This window comes from Nymphalis io, chromosome 22 (genome assembly GCF_905147045.1).
Source record: "Nymphalis io chromosome 22, ilAglIoxx1.1, whole genome shotgun sequence".
In the NCBI taxonomy this organism is placed as follows: Eukaryota; Metazoa; Arthropoda; class Insecta; order Lepidoptera; family Nymphalidae; genus Nymphalis; species Nymphalis io.
The window spans coordinates 2816511-2832688 of NC_065909.1; the positions used below are offsets into that span (position 1 = coordinate 2816511).

Sequence of the window (16178 nt, forward strand, 5' to 3'; positions counted from 1 at the left end):
AATTATTTGGTCCTGGTTAATTGACAACTATAAAATATTTATAATTCATTTTAAAACGCATTCAAGTTACGTTATAATTAACAAACAAACGCAATATACAACATAATATAACAAATCAATGAAACATATATATGTGTAACAAGATAAATAAATATCTGTATTTCAGACATCAGCGTTACCTTATTATAGATCATAAATTTCAAGTTCATAAGACTTCTTATTAAATAATAACAATAAATCTTAGGGCCTTACTTATGAAAGTTGTTTTGCGGGTGAAAAGACGGGTGTAATGTAAGCTGTGTCTTCTTGTTTCTAATGGCAAATCAGTAATGACAGAAAGAGATAAATCAGTGCTTAACCAAACAGCCGCTTTTTAACGTTTATAAAAATAATAATAGTTAATTAAAAAAATTAAAGGGAGAAAAAAAACAATTTATATCACACGAAGCATACAAGCAAAACCAATAACCAACGTTCATAACTCTAAAGTAACTTACTAACTCATTAATAACTCAATCAAAACAACGTCGAATATCCTAGGTCATATTCTACTAATAACAAAACCAAAGTTTTGCTTGTGAAACTAACGAAACCAAAGCTTAAACCCAATTGGAGCTTTACTTAGGTAACCTACCAAATATGCAGATGGCCAGACTACAAAAGACAGATGTCCTAGACGTGCATGAATTTATTTAAAAAATATTTATCATACTAAGATTATTCTAGAACTAACCAACTAACTACTAAACCAGGCGGAGGTGATATACTCGGCCTGAGCAGCCCCGTGCTGGGCGGAATGTTGCACGCGCACCCAGCGTTGCGCGGTGTTAAGCCAGCAACTGTGCACGCGCTTGCGACGCAAGGTCGGTACGTCATTTATTAATAGCACATTATTAATTACGTGTGTAATTGCAATTTTACCTGATCACATAAAATAATAAATTTTGTTATATATATATAATATAGTTTCAGTCTTGGGAGATTTTTTTCTCAGTTCGTTTACAAAACACAAGTAGTTGAAAATATTATTGGTATATTTATATTTAAATCTCATATATTCTCAGTACTGGTTATTTACCAAATAAAAATATATAATAAATCAATTTATTAAGTAGATAGATTACTCTCTCAATAAGACCGCTTTTTGTGAATAGCATTTTCTTTATTTTTACTTGTTTTCGCCCGGTGCTTCGCCCGCGTATTAGGGGGTATAAAGTGTCCTTGGGGTTGAAGCTTGCTTTATATCAAATTTCATCAAAATCGTTTCAATAGTTTAGCCGTGAAAGCGTAACAGACAGACATAATTACTTTCGCATTTATAATATTAGTATATAGATAACAGATTTGCGAAACAGCGTGTTGGTATTCTATTATCGATATGAAATAAAAATCGCTATTTACTTCGCTTTAATTCTCTTTATTTCTTACTCTTTTTTCCCCATATTTCTTAAGATTATGACCCAGACACGGCAATTAGTTTCAAATGAGGTCCGGATGATTAAAATGTTTTAGTCGAGACTAATATATGTATATAAATGGCCGCCATTGTCGTCCAATATGTTAATTTTATTAAATCAGTCAGTGCGCACGTCCGGGGCTGGCGCTGTCCTGAGAGCAAGAGTCCAAGGGGGTCATCATTATATTTTATATTTCCAATATTCGACTGTACAATAAAATACCCGTCTTATATTTTCACAACTTGACGTCTGACAACCGACCAGTAACCCATAAGATGTCAATCACCATGTGTGTTGTTGCTACTCTAATAAAATAAGTGACGTCGTATACCCGCTTAAACTTATTATCTCTGACATATATATATATATATATTAACCGGTCGATCTTACCGGATTTGGAAGTTGTCGCTGTTTCCTTGTTAGCATATAAATATTATTCCTCAAAATTAAAAAGTAATGAGCTTGTAAATGACCCACTGCTAAGCTACGACCGACCTTTCCATGGATTGAAGCTTATTCCACAACGCTGCTATTGTACAACAACATAAAACATAAGTGAAATAAGACACATGCAGGTTTCCTCACGATGTTTGCCATCACCGCTTAGTACTAGAAGAACTAAAAACACAGGAGAGCTGGTCTGAGTTGCAACCCGCAACCACCGATTAAGATTAACGCGTTCTAAGCACTGTGAGCTATTTTGGCTCTATTAAATATATTATTTAAAAAAGATGCAGTATGTCTATACCAATCTTCTATATTGTCTTTTAATTGAATTTTATCATTTATTTTATCAATTAATTTTGTCAAAGGGCTTAAGGTTTTATTATCATAAATCTGTGATAAAATTAATTAATGGGTTGTCTAAGATATTACGAGCTTAGTACGACAATTAAAATAAAGTTTAAATTAAACGACCTTACTTGCAATCGTCGTTTAGCGGGTTGGTTAAACAAAGCTGTCTTCTTCTTTCGAATGAATCAATCAAAACAATGATCACAGAAAGAGATAAATCTGTGTTTATCTAAACAGTTGCTAAGCAACGTTTATAAGTAAGGTCGTGAGTTTCTGTGATTATGGTGGTGGTGATACTATTATTGCTGTTTTTTTGCAGATTAACAAATTGACCCTCTGATAATAAGTGGTCACCGCTGCCCATAGACATTAGCATTGTAAGAAATATTTATCATCACACCGTCAATTTGCGTCAATGTGCCACCAACCTTGAGAACTAAGATGCGATGCTGGCTCACTCACCTTTAAAACCGAAACACAACAATATTACGTAATACTGTATTGCGATAGAATACAATATAATAAGTTGGTACCTTCCCAGAGGGTCTTGCACAAGGCCCTATCACCACGTAAATACTCATTTACAAAATAATGATTTTGAGTTAATAGTTGGATGGGTTATGTTTAAAACACCACACATTTATTGTTTAATAATAAAACTTTAAATAGATCAATGTAAAATATTTTTGGCTTAAAATTACGCTTACACATAATAAATGGTGTTCACTTCTCAAAACCACACAAACAAATGATCTCATTTTTCTCTCACAAACGACTTTTATAAAGTTTCATATAATATTAATGTTGCCATAATCGAGTTATAAAATATATTTTAAAAATTATATTAAATTTTACACAATAAACTTACTTTATTTTTTACCATCAACCCGCCCGGCTTCAAACGGGTATGGCCCACATAAGACGTTTATATTGAAGAACGAGGATTATATTTAAGCCAGGAACCCAACCTTAACCTTATACAGTTACTCACCAAAGATTCACATTTGGTTTAGAAACGCATAAAGAACAAACAAACAAGAAACATTCGCTTTAAATTATTAAGAAAAAGAAAAGAATGTAATTTTACGTGACAGCACGGTATGTAACAAAATTTTAATACAACCATAATTCAAATATTATATCGATAGTCCGTCCATTCATTTTTTTTTATATTTTACTTTCGACAGCTCAAATACATAATATTTATACAAAATTGGCCGAGACGGCCCAGTGGTAAGAAAGCGTAAATCTTAACCGACCGTGGGTTCAAGCAAGGGCAGATACCACTGAATTTTCATATGCTTAATTTGTGATTATAATTTATCTCGTGCTTTACGATGAAGCCAGGTGGACCGACGACCTTAAGAAGGTGGCGGGCACCAACTGGATGCGGAAGGCGGAGGACAGGGAGCTTTGGCGCACCTTGGGAGAGGCCTATGTTCAGCAGCGGACAACGATTGGCTGTTGATTTTTTACGATGAAGGAAAACATTGTGAAGAAACCTGCATGTGTCTAATTTCACTGAAATTCTGCCACATGTGTATTCCACCAACCCGCATTAGAGCAGCGTGGTGGAATAAGCTCCAAACCTTCTCCTCAAAAGGGAGAAGAGGCCTTAGCCTATAGTTGAACATTAACAGACTGTTACTAGGTTACTAGGTAATTTTACGTGACAGCACGGTATGTAACAAAATTTTAATACAACCATAATTCAAATATTATATCAATAGTCCGTCCATTCATACTTATATTTTACTTTCGACAGCTCAAATATATAATATTTATACAAAATATACTCTCTATGTAAATATAAATCATGACTCAATCGAGTTAAAGAATTTCTCATTCCAACAACATTAATTAAAAATGTTTTTGTCGGAATTTAAATCGGTCACTTCATTATATGGACGACACATTCAAATAATTTATATCAAGTTTTATCGAAATTGTTCCACGTTCGTAAAAGCAAACCCACATTGTTTAGACTTTCGACTATTTCACCTCGAGCGCTTTGTTTTAAACAACGCCGCAAACCGCGATACCATGATACAGGGTTTTCAATTTCTTTGTGATTTAATTAAACGTCCCAATGACGGCTCTTTCATACAACTCCAAACGATTGTTACATTAAAAACGGCAAAACTTCGTCCGTGATTTTCCTTATGTAATGAGAAAATCAGCTGTGGTACAATTTTAATACTCTATGGTTTTATTTTTTATCTGTATTTTAAAATGAAATAAATTTTATTAATCTGTAATAGTAGGACCCTTAGTATGTTATGAGTTTATTAGTTAATCAATATTGTTACTCTTTCTTTCTAATGTAAAATCAAAGATGATAGAAAGAGAGAAATTAGTGTTTAACTGTCTAGAGGAAATATCGTTTGTATGATCTTTTTTGTTTGTACGAATGAATTTTGTAAGGATTTGTGATGATTTTTTTTATGAAATTTGTAGGCGGTCTGGCAAATGGGCTACCTGATGGTAACCGGTCAGCGTCCATAGACATGGGCGATGTTAAAAATTTTGACCATTCTGTACAACGCCAATGCGCCACCAACCTTGGGAACTAAGATATGTATTTTTGCTTGTTTTTATCTACAGACGGAATCACAATCTAAATTTCAGGATTACTGACGACTTTTCTAAAGTTAACTGGATGCTTATCTTGTAACATTTTGTTGGCTGTATATCTATGATTCGGGATGTTTTACTTTTTTAATTTACGACGGGCTAGCAACAGGTAAAATTGCAATCTTTATCATCTATTCATTTCAGAGTTATTTTTGCTTAAAATTTGCTTATAAAATTATTTTAAATTCTTAATCTTTATAATAATAAGACCTTATATTACTGTTAAAAAATCTACCTAAATAATAAAAACTGTAAATAATAATAAAAAGTAGGAAAACTGTTGTTTGCAAAATGATTTAAAATGGCGGACACGAGCGGCCATGTTTTTTATCTCGTGACATAAAACCTATAACTCTATTATGGATTCTACGCACATAAATCGCTAATGCTTTTTATTTTAATGGTATATGCATGTCATTTTAAGCCGCGTTCACACTATTCGTTTTCAGATGCCGATAAATCGGAAGCGATTAGAAGCGTTTGAACATAATCGAATCAATAAAAGTTTTCTTTTTTTCAACTTTTGAAACAATTTTTCAAACCGTGAAAACAAGCTTTAAATTAAGCAATAAAACAATGGAAAATTATGTTTACAAAACAATTAATGAATTATTATCATAATTATAAAGTCTTTTTGAACGTAATCACCATTTTTTTAATATTTTAAGATGTAATAAACACAACGATTCAGTTGCGGCTTAGTCGAATTTGGATCGGAATAGAAACGTATCATAACATTATAAATTAGTACTACTGCTCCCTACTCTAAACTGTAACATGAACCTAAATAAATAAGGCTTCCATTTATTTTTTTATTGATAACAATAAAGCTCGTTAATAATTACTAAGAAAATAGTGTTAAAATAAGTCGCATATCACTTCTTGTTATTTCAAAATGGTGTCCTGTAATGAATTTCAAGTTCATTTTACAGAAAACATGTTGTTAAAAAATTCTTATGTAAATAAATTATGTCGTATTGTCAGATATTTGAATAATACCCGCCGTTATTTCATGGCTTGGAGCATCTAGTAAAATCTCATTCGAAATCTTTTGTTGGAACGATATTTTGCAGATCGTAACGCGTTGTTTTTCCCGCAGAATGAAATAACGAACTGTTTGTTAACCGCACTCCTGCGACTGAATGATGGACTTTTGTTCTATAACGTTATTATACTCGTAACTTTGAGAGACATTGGAGTTGTTTGGGAACATTCGTGCTATAAAAGTATTGCTAGATAACAAGAATACACACAAATACATTGTGTATTGTTTTTATTTAATTTAATATTAAATTAAATTCGAATACAATTATAATTATGTAACTCAGTAACCTCTGTCTATTTTTAGCTCTTTATTTAGTTTTAAGTGAGTCGCGTATGGTCGCTTCTTCGCGTACACTTTATTGGGTGGCTTCGTTTGTGTTTCGATCTGCGTGCTTTAAAACGCGTGCGTTGTCCGCAGGTGCGGGTGGGGCGGGTGGCGTTGCGAGCGGTCGCAAGCGGCCGCTGCTCGGCGCACGGGCCGCCATGTCGCCGACTAAACGCGCGGTCATGACGCTGTTGGCACGCGCACGCGCCGCCACGCACAAGCACGCGCCGTGGCCTGCGCCAGAGTGAGTGCCTCATATTATAATTGTACTAAACCCGCCTAGCTCGCACCTGTCTTTAACAATATGTATTGAATTATCTCAAATATCATAATAGTTTATTTATATATTTCTTACCATTTTCTTTATTACATACATAGACATTAGCGCTGTAAGAAATATTTAGCGTTTTTCACATGCCAACGCGCCACGAAACTTGGGAACTAAGATGTTATGTCCTGTGTGCCTGTAGATACACTGACTCACCCTTCAAACCTTAACACAACAATACGAAGTGTAATCGTAGAACATCTAATGATATGATACCTACCCAGGCGGGCTTGCACAAAGCTTTACTACCAAGTGAATCTTTATACTACATAACTCCTTAAGTTCGCTTGATTATACTCTCCCATCGAGTGATACCAAAAAACTACCCGCACGCAAGCCGCCGCCGCAAGTATCCGCTCATAAAAATAAAAAAAACGAATATGAAGACATTCACTAGTCAGCCGGTGCCAAGTAATAGGACGTTAGGCGTGACGTAGTTTTGTCAAAATATAAATGGCGTGATCATGCTTTCTTGTGTCATAAAACAATACAAATAAATATTGTTTAAAAAGAATAATATATATTTCTGGGATTGCTTGTGTTACATAAGTAGTAATATTATAAATGCGAAAGTCTGTCTGTCTGTCTTGAATTCCAAGGATGGCGTGGCTGCTTTTTTGTACTTAAAACCTGCTCCTCCACCTAGAGCTAGAAACAAACATTTGACATCATCATATCAGTGTTGCGTGTTTCTACTAAAATTATGCTTTCGCTATATCTTGCATCAATTTTTTTTCTATATATTTTGATTTAAATACATTTGATGTCATACAACTAATGTATATGGCACTCCACTTCCTCGTACCTCATTACGCTGGCAATATTAGTCTGAAGCACACACGCAGAACTTCCAGTGTCTAATATTATTATGTACACGCACATATTTATTGTTCTGCCGCTCTTCAAAGTAAATCAATTTAAAATGACTTTTCTCGAATATTTTTATTTAACTTAATTAGTTCTGCGTTATAAAATATTTTTAATTGGCAATGTTTATAATCTATTCTATATATGATATATCTATAGAGCTGGTGGTGATGACTTATTAGGAGGCCATTGCCAGTCTGCCTACATAATACAATAATAGAAAAAAAAACTGTACTAAAAAGTTTTTATTGAATATTATTCAAAATTACAACAATTCACCTGACGATGTATATACTGATTAAATAAAATATATAGAGTAATAATAGTGTAATATATATTATACGATAACTTTTTAAATCCAAGAATCGAGCAATGGCGCATTTGCATCAGGAATGGTGAATATTTCTAAAATTGTCAATATCTAGGGCAGTGGTGATTACTACGACACCAAGTTTGCCTACATATTTTAATTATAAAAATAATCCACATATAATTAGTAAGGTATTAATTAATATATTATTTGTTTTGTTACAGACACACAGCCCTACTTCCGCTTATAAGGGACGACTTTGTAACCGGCGTCGGCGTCAATATCAACCTAGCGTAATACAATGATTCTAGTCAGATTCTGTTTATATAAATAACCGCGAACGATACAATTGTAAATATCATTTACATATTGAAATAATATTGTTCATATATTTACTAAATCTTACTTAGTCTGACAATAGCTGAGATCATCAATCACACTAAAAAAACCGGTGCGTTTTGGTCAAAATAATAGTCAGGTGGTCAATAGTTTCAATTTGCAGCCTATTATTTATTTATATCAAACTACGAAGTCTATAAACACATTGTCCGATAAGAACTAAGGAATAACAACTCGATACCTAACCGCTCAGTGTTACTAACAAAAGATAATTCCAATTTTCAAATGACAGTTGACAGTTGAAAGCAGGTCAACGTTCTGGAATACATTTGAAAATTAAATGAATGTTAAACTTAATAGAAACTATAGATAAAATAACATTTTATAAAATTATTTTTAATTCAATCCAAAGTATAACGCAAAGGAAGAGTAGTTTACAGTTTACTCTATCGAACAATGTGAAAACAGTCCTAATTAATATTTCTCGCATAAAGTTATTATTTACGATACATATATATGTATATTTTATGTAAAAAAATTAATATCGCCAAATAATATGCGATTATTTAATTTTAACATTTAATGAAAATTAAATATTTTCTGTCTTTGAATAAAACTGTATAATTCCGATAAAATCTTAATGTTTAAGAAAAAAATTTGTAGTATTTATTATTTTTCCCAACCTAATCCGATCGTGGTCATTAAATTACATTAATTGTTAAATTGTTTTATCAAAATATATATATATGTCAAAGTATATTAATAGTAAAATATATAACAATCTAACAGTTGATTGAAAAAGAGGCAAAAGTATAAAAGAAAGAGATGAAACACCTAAAACGAAATATGTATTCTAATAATGCGAAATATTTTCATTATCTATGAAATTGAATGAAATGTAAAATAGAATTTGATTATGTATAATATTATTTTTTTAAATGTCAACATTATTTTGATTTGAGGATGTTTTTTTACAGTCATATGGCATAAAATAATCTTCGTTTTAATTTAATTCAGTCAATTTATATAAACCCCAGTAATTTAAGGCTTTTACTTAGTAAAAATTAAAGGACCACGGTGTTTTTTATCCTATGCCTTCTAGAGAAAATAGTTTGTATATAATATATTATATTAATAAGATGTTACAAGCAAAAATAATATATATATATATCATAGACAATCGTAATTAAACTGTAGTTCATGTAAACATATATTAAGTTGGAATTTTAAATTTGATCATAGGAAATAATTTATTAGATAAATTTATTTATTAAACTTTATCTCGCTTCGTGTCTGCGCAAAAACACCTGGATACGTCATGACGCGGGACCTTCGTAGAAGTCAAGTGATAATTTGTCATTTCAACGGTATAATGGCGATGTGACCACACATTACTTAATACAGTAAGGCTTATGCTTCAGGTGAATATTTGTTTGATCAAATGTTTGTGGTATTCGCCAATATAGCACACACGACGTCCGGATATTGGCTTAATCCAATATTAACTCAAATATACCGAAATATCGAAAAAACATTTGCAATGACAATGGAAAGTAAAGTATTTGCGTTATTTGACAAATATACTATATATATAATATTTGTACAAATAATTCAATGTGTACGCGTTGTCATGTTTTGAGAATTGAGCGAACATTAAGCCAAGTGTAGTGCCACCATAAAAGAAATAAATGTTTGTCGTTCTCCTGGTACACCGCTATGGGTATTCCAACAATATTAATCGATATTATAATACACCACGCAGACAAAGTCGCGGGTTTTAGCTAGTATAATATATAAGTTAATTGTTAGTCACTTCATTACACACTATACGGCACATATTTATAATAAATCAGTAATTTAAAATGAAAACATTTAATAGAAAACACATGCACTTTACCATAGGATTACCATAGAATAAATCTGCAGCCAGACATTCGCACAGTCATATAATATTATAATAAATTAGCAAACTCAATTCGAATGTATGCAATGATTTTGGCATAAATTTCCACCGCGTTTTGATAAGTACAGAATAATTAATCATTCGAGGAAAAGTTTTTCAAATTTTCTCAGCGATTGTAATAACTAATGAAAAGATGATTTGTAAATATTTGCGCGAATGTCTGGCCTTACATTATGGCGGTAATTTCATTTCCATAAGATAATTAATATACATATAAAGATATAAATGTAATTGTAATTATGATTATAATATAATAGCTTATAATTAATTATTATCATCAATTTAACTGAATATTCAATATTAGATATTATATATGTGTAATAAGAAAGGGTATACATTTTTATTTTAATATTATTGGCAAAAAAAACAATCAAATATCCTTTTAATAAAAAGAAAATAAACAAAATTAAAATATTATTTTTAAAAATAAACATATATATATAAAAATAATAGAAATTCATGACCAGTTAGTACACTCCCTTGCTTTGCACCTTTAGGGCTATTCTGTAAGAACTCGAGACTCACTAAAAAACGGTCGTTAATGGTCAGAAAGTGATATGCGACATTGGCCATAATAATTATAATATTTCAAGAACACACCCATCATTATAGTAAATCTCCATAAGTGGGTTGTCAACATTTCACGGGTGAGTACCGAAGTAAGCTGTTACAGAATCTCTCTGCTGAACTCTTTTCAGTCGCGTGAAGGCACAGGAAGTGCACTTATGTTGCACACACAGCTGTGCACTACAAAAGTTTTCTTATATAATAATATAAATGAATACTTATATTTAGTTACATTTTTATAAATATTTTACGATCGAACTTTTTATTAACATGAACTTTTATATTAAATATTGCAAACTGGAATATAAGATTTTATTAATAACTATAAAAATAATAGTTAAATTAAATTTAGTTAATAGATTACATGACATAATATGCTTATGTGACGTAATTAGAAAAAAATATCGTCATCTCTTTATAGTAGGAATATATAATAGATAAATTTTAACATTCATTACAAATAACATAATATGAAATTTTAATATTCTTGAATATGCACGGAAATCGAACAAATAAAAGATCCATAAACAAAATTTATAATTTTTACAATTATATAACTTTTAATTAATTCAAAATAATAATATATATAATAAGCTATATATTTTAATCAAGAAATATGTAATAAGCTATATATTTTAATTACCTTGTGTTTATATTTTAAACGATGACCAAATTACCCCCTAATTATTATAGTATTTGTCAGTCAACTGAAAAATCACACTGACAAATCTCTACTGTTAATACAGACGTCGTTATCATTTTATATTATTTAATTTATTTAATATTGTTATTTAAAATCTAATTTCTCTTAAATTATACAACACACATGTACGTATATATATATTACACGTATATATTTTACTTCTTAAATATATAATGTTCGTATTTCTATATACTATATAGCCCATTCCAATCACAGGAAGAGTAAAGACAAAACAACTCAGAGATCTTGAGTAATCTATGGTATTCATTACGAATATCCACGAAGTTATCATCGGAATATTGGAAGTTAAATTTAAGTGGATATGAGAATTTGAATAGGAATGTATTTTATTATAAATAAAGATATGTTAATCAAGAAACAATCAAACGGTTATAGAGTATAATATAGAAGAGCTATTTGCAAATTGCATGGAATATATAAATCTGTTTGTGTCGATTGGAATAGGCTATACTAGGCTATATCGTCTCAAGGTAATCAATGGTTTAGTTTTTTTGCAAAAGTTAGTTTTATATAAACTATACAATATATAATAAGGAAAAGTATATAGCAGTGCATATTGTATCAAGATTAATTCGTTGTACTCAAGATACTTTAAGATTAATGTTCATTGTAATATTTGCCATAGCTATCATTGTTTGATACATAACTGTCAGTTGTGTATGCACTGAATATAGAAATAAATATATAAATTAGCTTAGTTATTTTATTTATACGCCCCTTTAAATAAATAAACGATAATCCACGCTGTACCCATTCTAAATCCCTAATACGTAGATATTTTGTAGTTTTTTTTTATTGTTCAATAGATAGGACGGGACAAATGGCCCACCTGGTGGTAAATTGTCCACCACCGTCTACAGATTTTGGTGCTGCCAGAAATATTAACCATTCTTTATATTGCTAATGTGACGAAAATCTAGGGAACTACAGTGTTATATGCTTTGCCTTTTATTATATTGGCTCACTTACCCTTAAAACCGGAACACAGCAATACCAACTATTGCTATTTTGCGGTAGAATATTTGATAAATTTGTGGTACCTATCAAGTATATGAAATATTCCAACCTCCTACCAAGTGAAAGTCAAGATAATAAACCGACAGACACCTAAAGATTCCACAAATACAAATCAAAATGTTTATCGTTTTTTTAGTGTATTTCATATGCTCAATGATTAGCAAGCAGTTAATTATGACAATTTTTTTTTTTTAAGAAATGGTTGTTATTTTTATAATTTTTATTTTACAATCAGTCCTGTATTCTGGCTATTTCTTTTTATACTAAAAACTGAGTTTGTTTGGCCAGTTCTTCTCATGTCAGTGTATTTATCCGAAACGGAGATAGTTTCTAATTTGACAGTCAATATGTAAGTGTAATGCTTTCGACGAGCCGGCGTGGTTGGTAGATACTTGCCTTTCACGCCGAAGGTTTTGGGTTAAATTCCCACCCAGGACAAACATTTGTGTGAATGAGCATGACTTTTTGTCCTAAGCCTGGGTGTAATTATCTATATAAGTATGTATTTACAAAATGAAAAGTAGTATGTCAGTTGTCTGGTTTCCGCAGTACGATCTCTGCCTAATTTGGGATCAGATAACCGTGTCTGAATAATGTCCCAGGATATTAATATTATTTAATAAAGGATTTTGATTTGATTTAAAAAAATATGTTATACAAATAACACGTCCGAAATATTCTTGTTAACTTTTATTCTTTCATAACTTTTATTATTTCATTCGGTTGTTCTACCAGTCCATAGGTAAGCCAAGAGAGGATAATGTATTCCCCTGTTTATATTTAAGTTGAACTGCGAGAGTGTTTCCTTTTAAAGTCAGCGAAAACTAACTACGAGTGCTTTAAAGCGAACTTAAGCCAAATAGCTTCAGCAAAGAATTTAACATAATCGTGGTACCTGTTGTTTTTTCTATTCTCTTATTTTTAACTGACTTCAGAGAGGGAGGATCTCGATTCGTTGGTTTTTTGTTTCGTGTATGTATATAATATTTTACTACGTTATCCTTTTTATTAAATCCAATCAGTTTGTTTGAATAATTTAGTAAGAAATAGAGGTTTTCAGAGGTTATATAATATTATTAAATAATTATAGTTAGGTTTTTTATGGGTTATCTAATATATAAAAATCTCGTGTCACTCGTGGCTCGACCAATTTTTATGAAATTTGTTATGTATATTTGGGAGGTATGAGAATACGTCGTAAAGTATATTTTGTACCGCTAGCTGATAAGGGTGTCCCTATCCAGAATTTTTTTTTCTATTTTTTAGACTTTTTTATTTGTATTTTATATTGATTTAGCATCAAAAAATACATGTTACCCCAAATTTTCACCCTCCTAACCCATCATCCCATTTTGTAATTACGATTTTAGTATTTTTGTATGAAGAATATCAAAATAATTACTTATAATGAACCTCATCGAACTTTCGTCTACGTCATTCACGAGAAGCGTCGCTTCATTTTGAAATTTAAAAATTTGCAAAATATTTAACGATTTATTTAATTGATACGAAATATAAACGTGTTTTATGATATTGAAAAGGTTGGTAATACAACAATTTGGTCTATTTGTGTGGGTGTGTGTTACACTGAAAAATGCCAACAATAAATAAAGCATCGAGCATGCGTAATAATAGAGCAGAAGGAACAGACGAACAAATCCAACAAAATAACGAAAATGTGCGTGTGGGCATGTCACCATTAAACGGTTTGCTCATCGACACGTATCCAGTAGCAAGGCTGTTTCTGAAGTCAATCTGCACACGAAAAAATATCGCAAAGGACTTCCTTCCTTCCCGGGTCTCCTCTTTCCCAACCGTACATTTTTTTTATTGTTTTCCTTAACACCCGTGTTAAGTAAAACAATAAAAAAAAACTTTCGTGTCTTTATCGCAATTTTATAAAGGAAAGTCAAGAAATCGAAATTGTAGCAAATAATGCAATCTTAAAAAAAGTTAATAAATCATGTAAATTAATTCAAGTATACATACATTACATATATTCATTACACATGATTCGAGTGTTTACTATTGATAGTATAATTAGAGAAATGACTGTATAATCATATGCTCAACGTCAAAAAAAATATCGAAAGAAAAAAAAAACAAAATCAATGACCATTACTTATCAAACAATTATAACAAATATATAAAGATAAAGATATTTTATGTAAAAATCAGTCAACATAACGGTGTGAAATGCAGACAATTTATTAACGAATAAACAAAAAAAACCTAAATTGTAACAGACAGCAAATCGTTATAAGGAACATTTTTTATTTCAAATGAATATTTTCTTCACTTACTATTGTGTTACGAGTTAATTAATTAATTTATTTATTTATAATGTCAAGTCGCAAACTCATCTCAATCGTTATTGTTGGATGTTCCAGGTACCAAGGCCGCAGAATTGCATGGAGGTAGTTTGTAAAGTAGCTATGTAAATAATTTTAATGATCGAAGCACATAAAGTTTGTTGCCGGATAGAATCGTACAATCGGCTTACAGGTACCAGGGGCGCCGAAATGTGCAGTATGTTGTCATAAGTCATTGTTTCTGAACGAGACTGGAGGCGGGGCTTATTTATAAGAATGGCTTCTTACCCGAAGAATAAACTCTTGTACAGTTATGCATTCCTATTTTTGAAAATAAATTTATATATTTTTTTAATCTATAGCAAAAATAATTTTGTTAAATAAAAAACTACTCTGCACTATATTTTACATTTGTCCAGGGGAAGGCATCATAGATTCCATTATTAGAACTTGACCAAACAACCTACTTATGTAGAAAAATATATGTACTTACTAGCTGACCCGGCAAACGTTGTTCTGCCATATAAATTATATCTACTGAATATGTTGGTTTTTAAATAAAAAAGTAATGAATTTATTTTAAGTGTGTGAGGATGGCATCAGATAACCACCAACCATACATTTTCTCAATTCAATGTATTTCATTAATGTAATGGACATATTCATTGTTTGATTAAAAGTTAAATGTAAAGTGATAAAAAAAGTAATATATTTTTATCCTCAAGCAGTTAATTAATTTCTAAGAGCAATAGAGTGTACAAAAATTTTTGTCAGTCCGTCTTTAGCCAACACAAATAAGCTCGATCGTTTGCCCACCGGAGAACATGCCAAGTATAATTGTCCGTGTGATAAACATGGTGTGCCCAAATCTAAGCCACAAACGGACATCGTTTGTCCTTGCGTTTTATTGAGATTGCATTATTTGCTACAATTTCGATTTCTTGACTTTCCTTTATAAAATTGCGATAAAGACACGAAAGTTTTTTTTATTGTTTTCCTTAACACCCGTGTTAGAAGAGAAATGATAGATGATGAGATAGAGAAATGACTGTATAATCATATGCTCTGCGTCAAAAAAAATATCGAAAGAAAAACAAACAAAATCAATGACCATTACTTATCAAACAATTATAACAATAAATTTATAGTAGACTGTTTTGATTGTTTGAAACTTTTAAAGACATTTTTAAAGTTTAATTAATTGTAAAAGGGTTAAAAATTACTTTAGTTAATAATTTTATTCAAAATAAAATTCTATAAAAATAATATCATTATTCTGTATCTAATTTAATTATTTAATGTAATAAGTAAAACTTAATTCCATTTGAATTCTGTTAGCAGCACCACCTTTGAACAGACTATGTTTGTTTATATACTTTGTGTGAAATAAATCATCTCGAGTTGTGTAAAATATTAAACTATATATCAAAATATATTTAGCAGTAATTCAATTTGTCTGTTTTAATAAGAAACTGTTTGTTGCTAATAATTAAATC

At 30.9% G+C, this 16178-nt stretch overlaps 1 protein-coding gene across 4 annotated transcripts in view; it reads left to right on the forward strand.

Moving 5' to 3' along the window:
• Nucleotides 1–12047, forward strand: part of LOC126777091 (KH domain-containing, RNA-binding, signal transduction-associated protein 2-like) — a 236632-nt gene extending 224585 nt beyond the window's left edge. For 3 of the 4 annotated variants that reach the window (XM_050499977.1, XM_050499976.1, XM_050499978.1), the window contains exons 9-10: nt 6349–6499; nt 7985–12047. In XM_050499977.1, coding sequence (XP_050355934.1) covers nt 6349–6499; nt 7985–8057 — 224 coding nt within the window. In that variant the 3' untranslated portion in view covers nt 8058–12047. The remainder of the gene's footprint in view (nt 1–6348; nt 6500–7984) is intronic. The other variant, XM_050499979.1, reaches the window with a different exon arrangement.
• Nucleotides 12048–16178: the final 4131 nt, after the last annotated feature.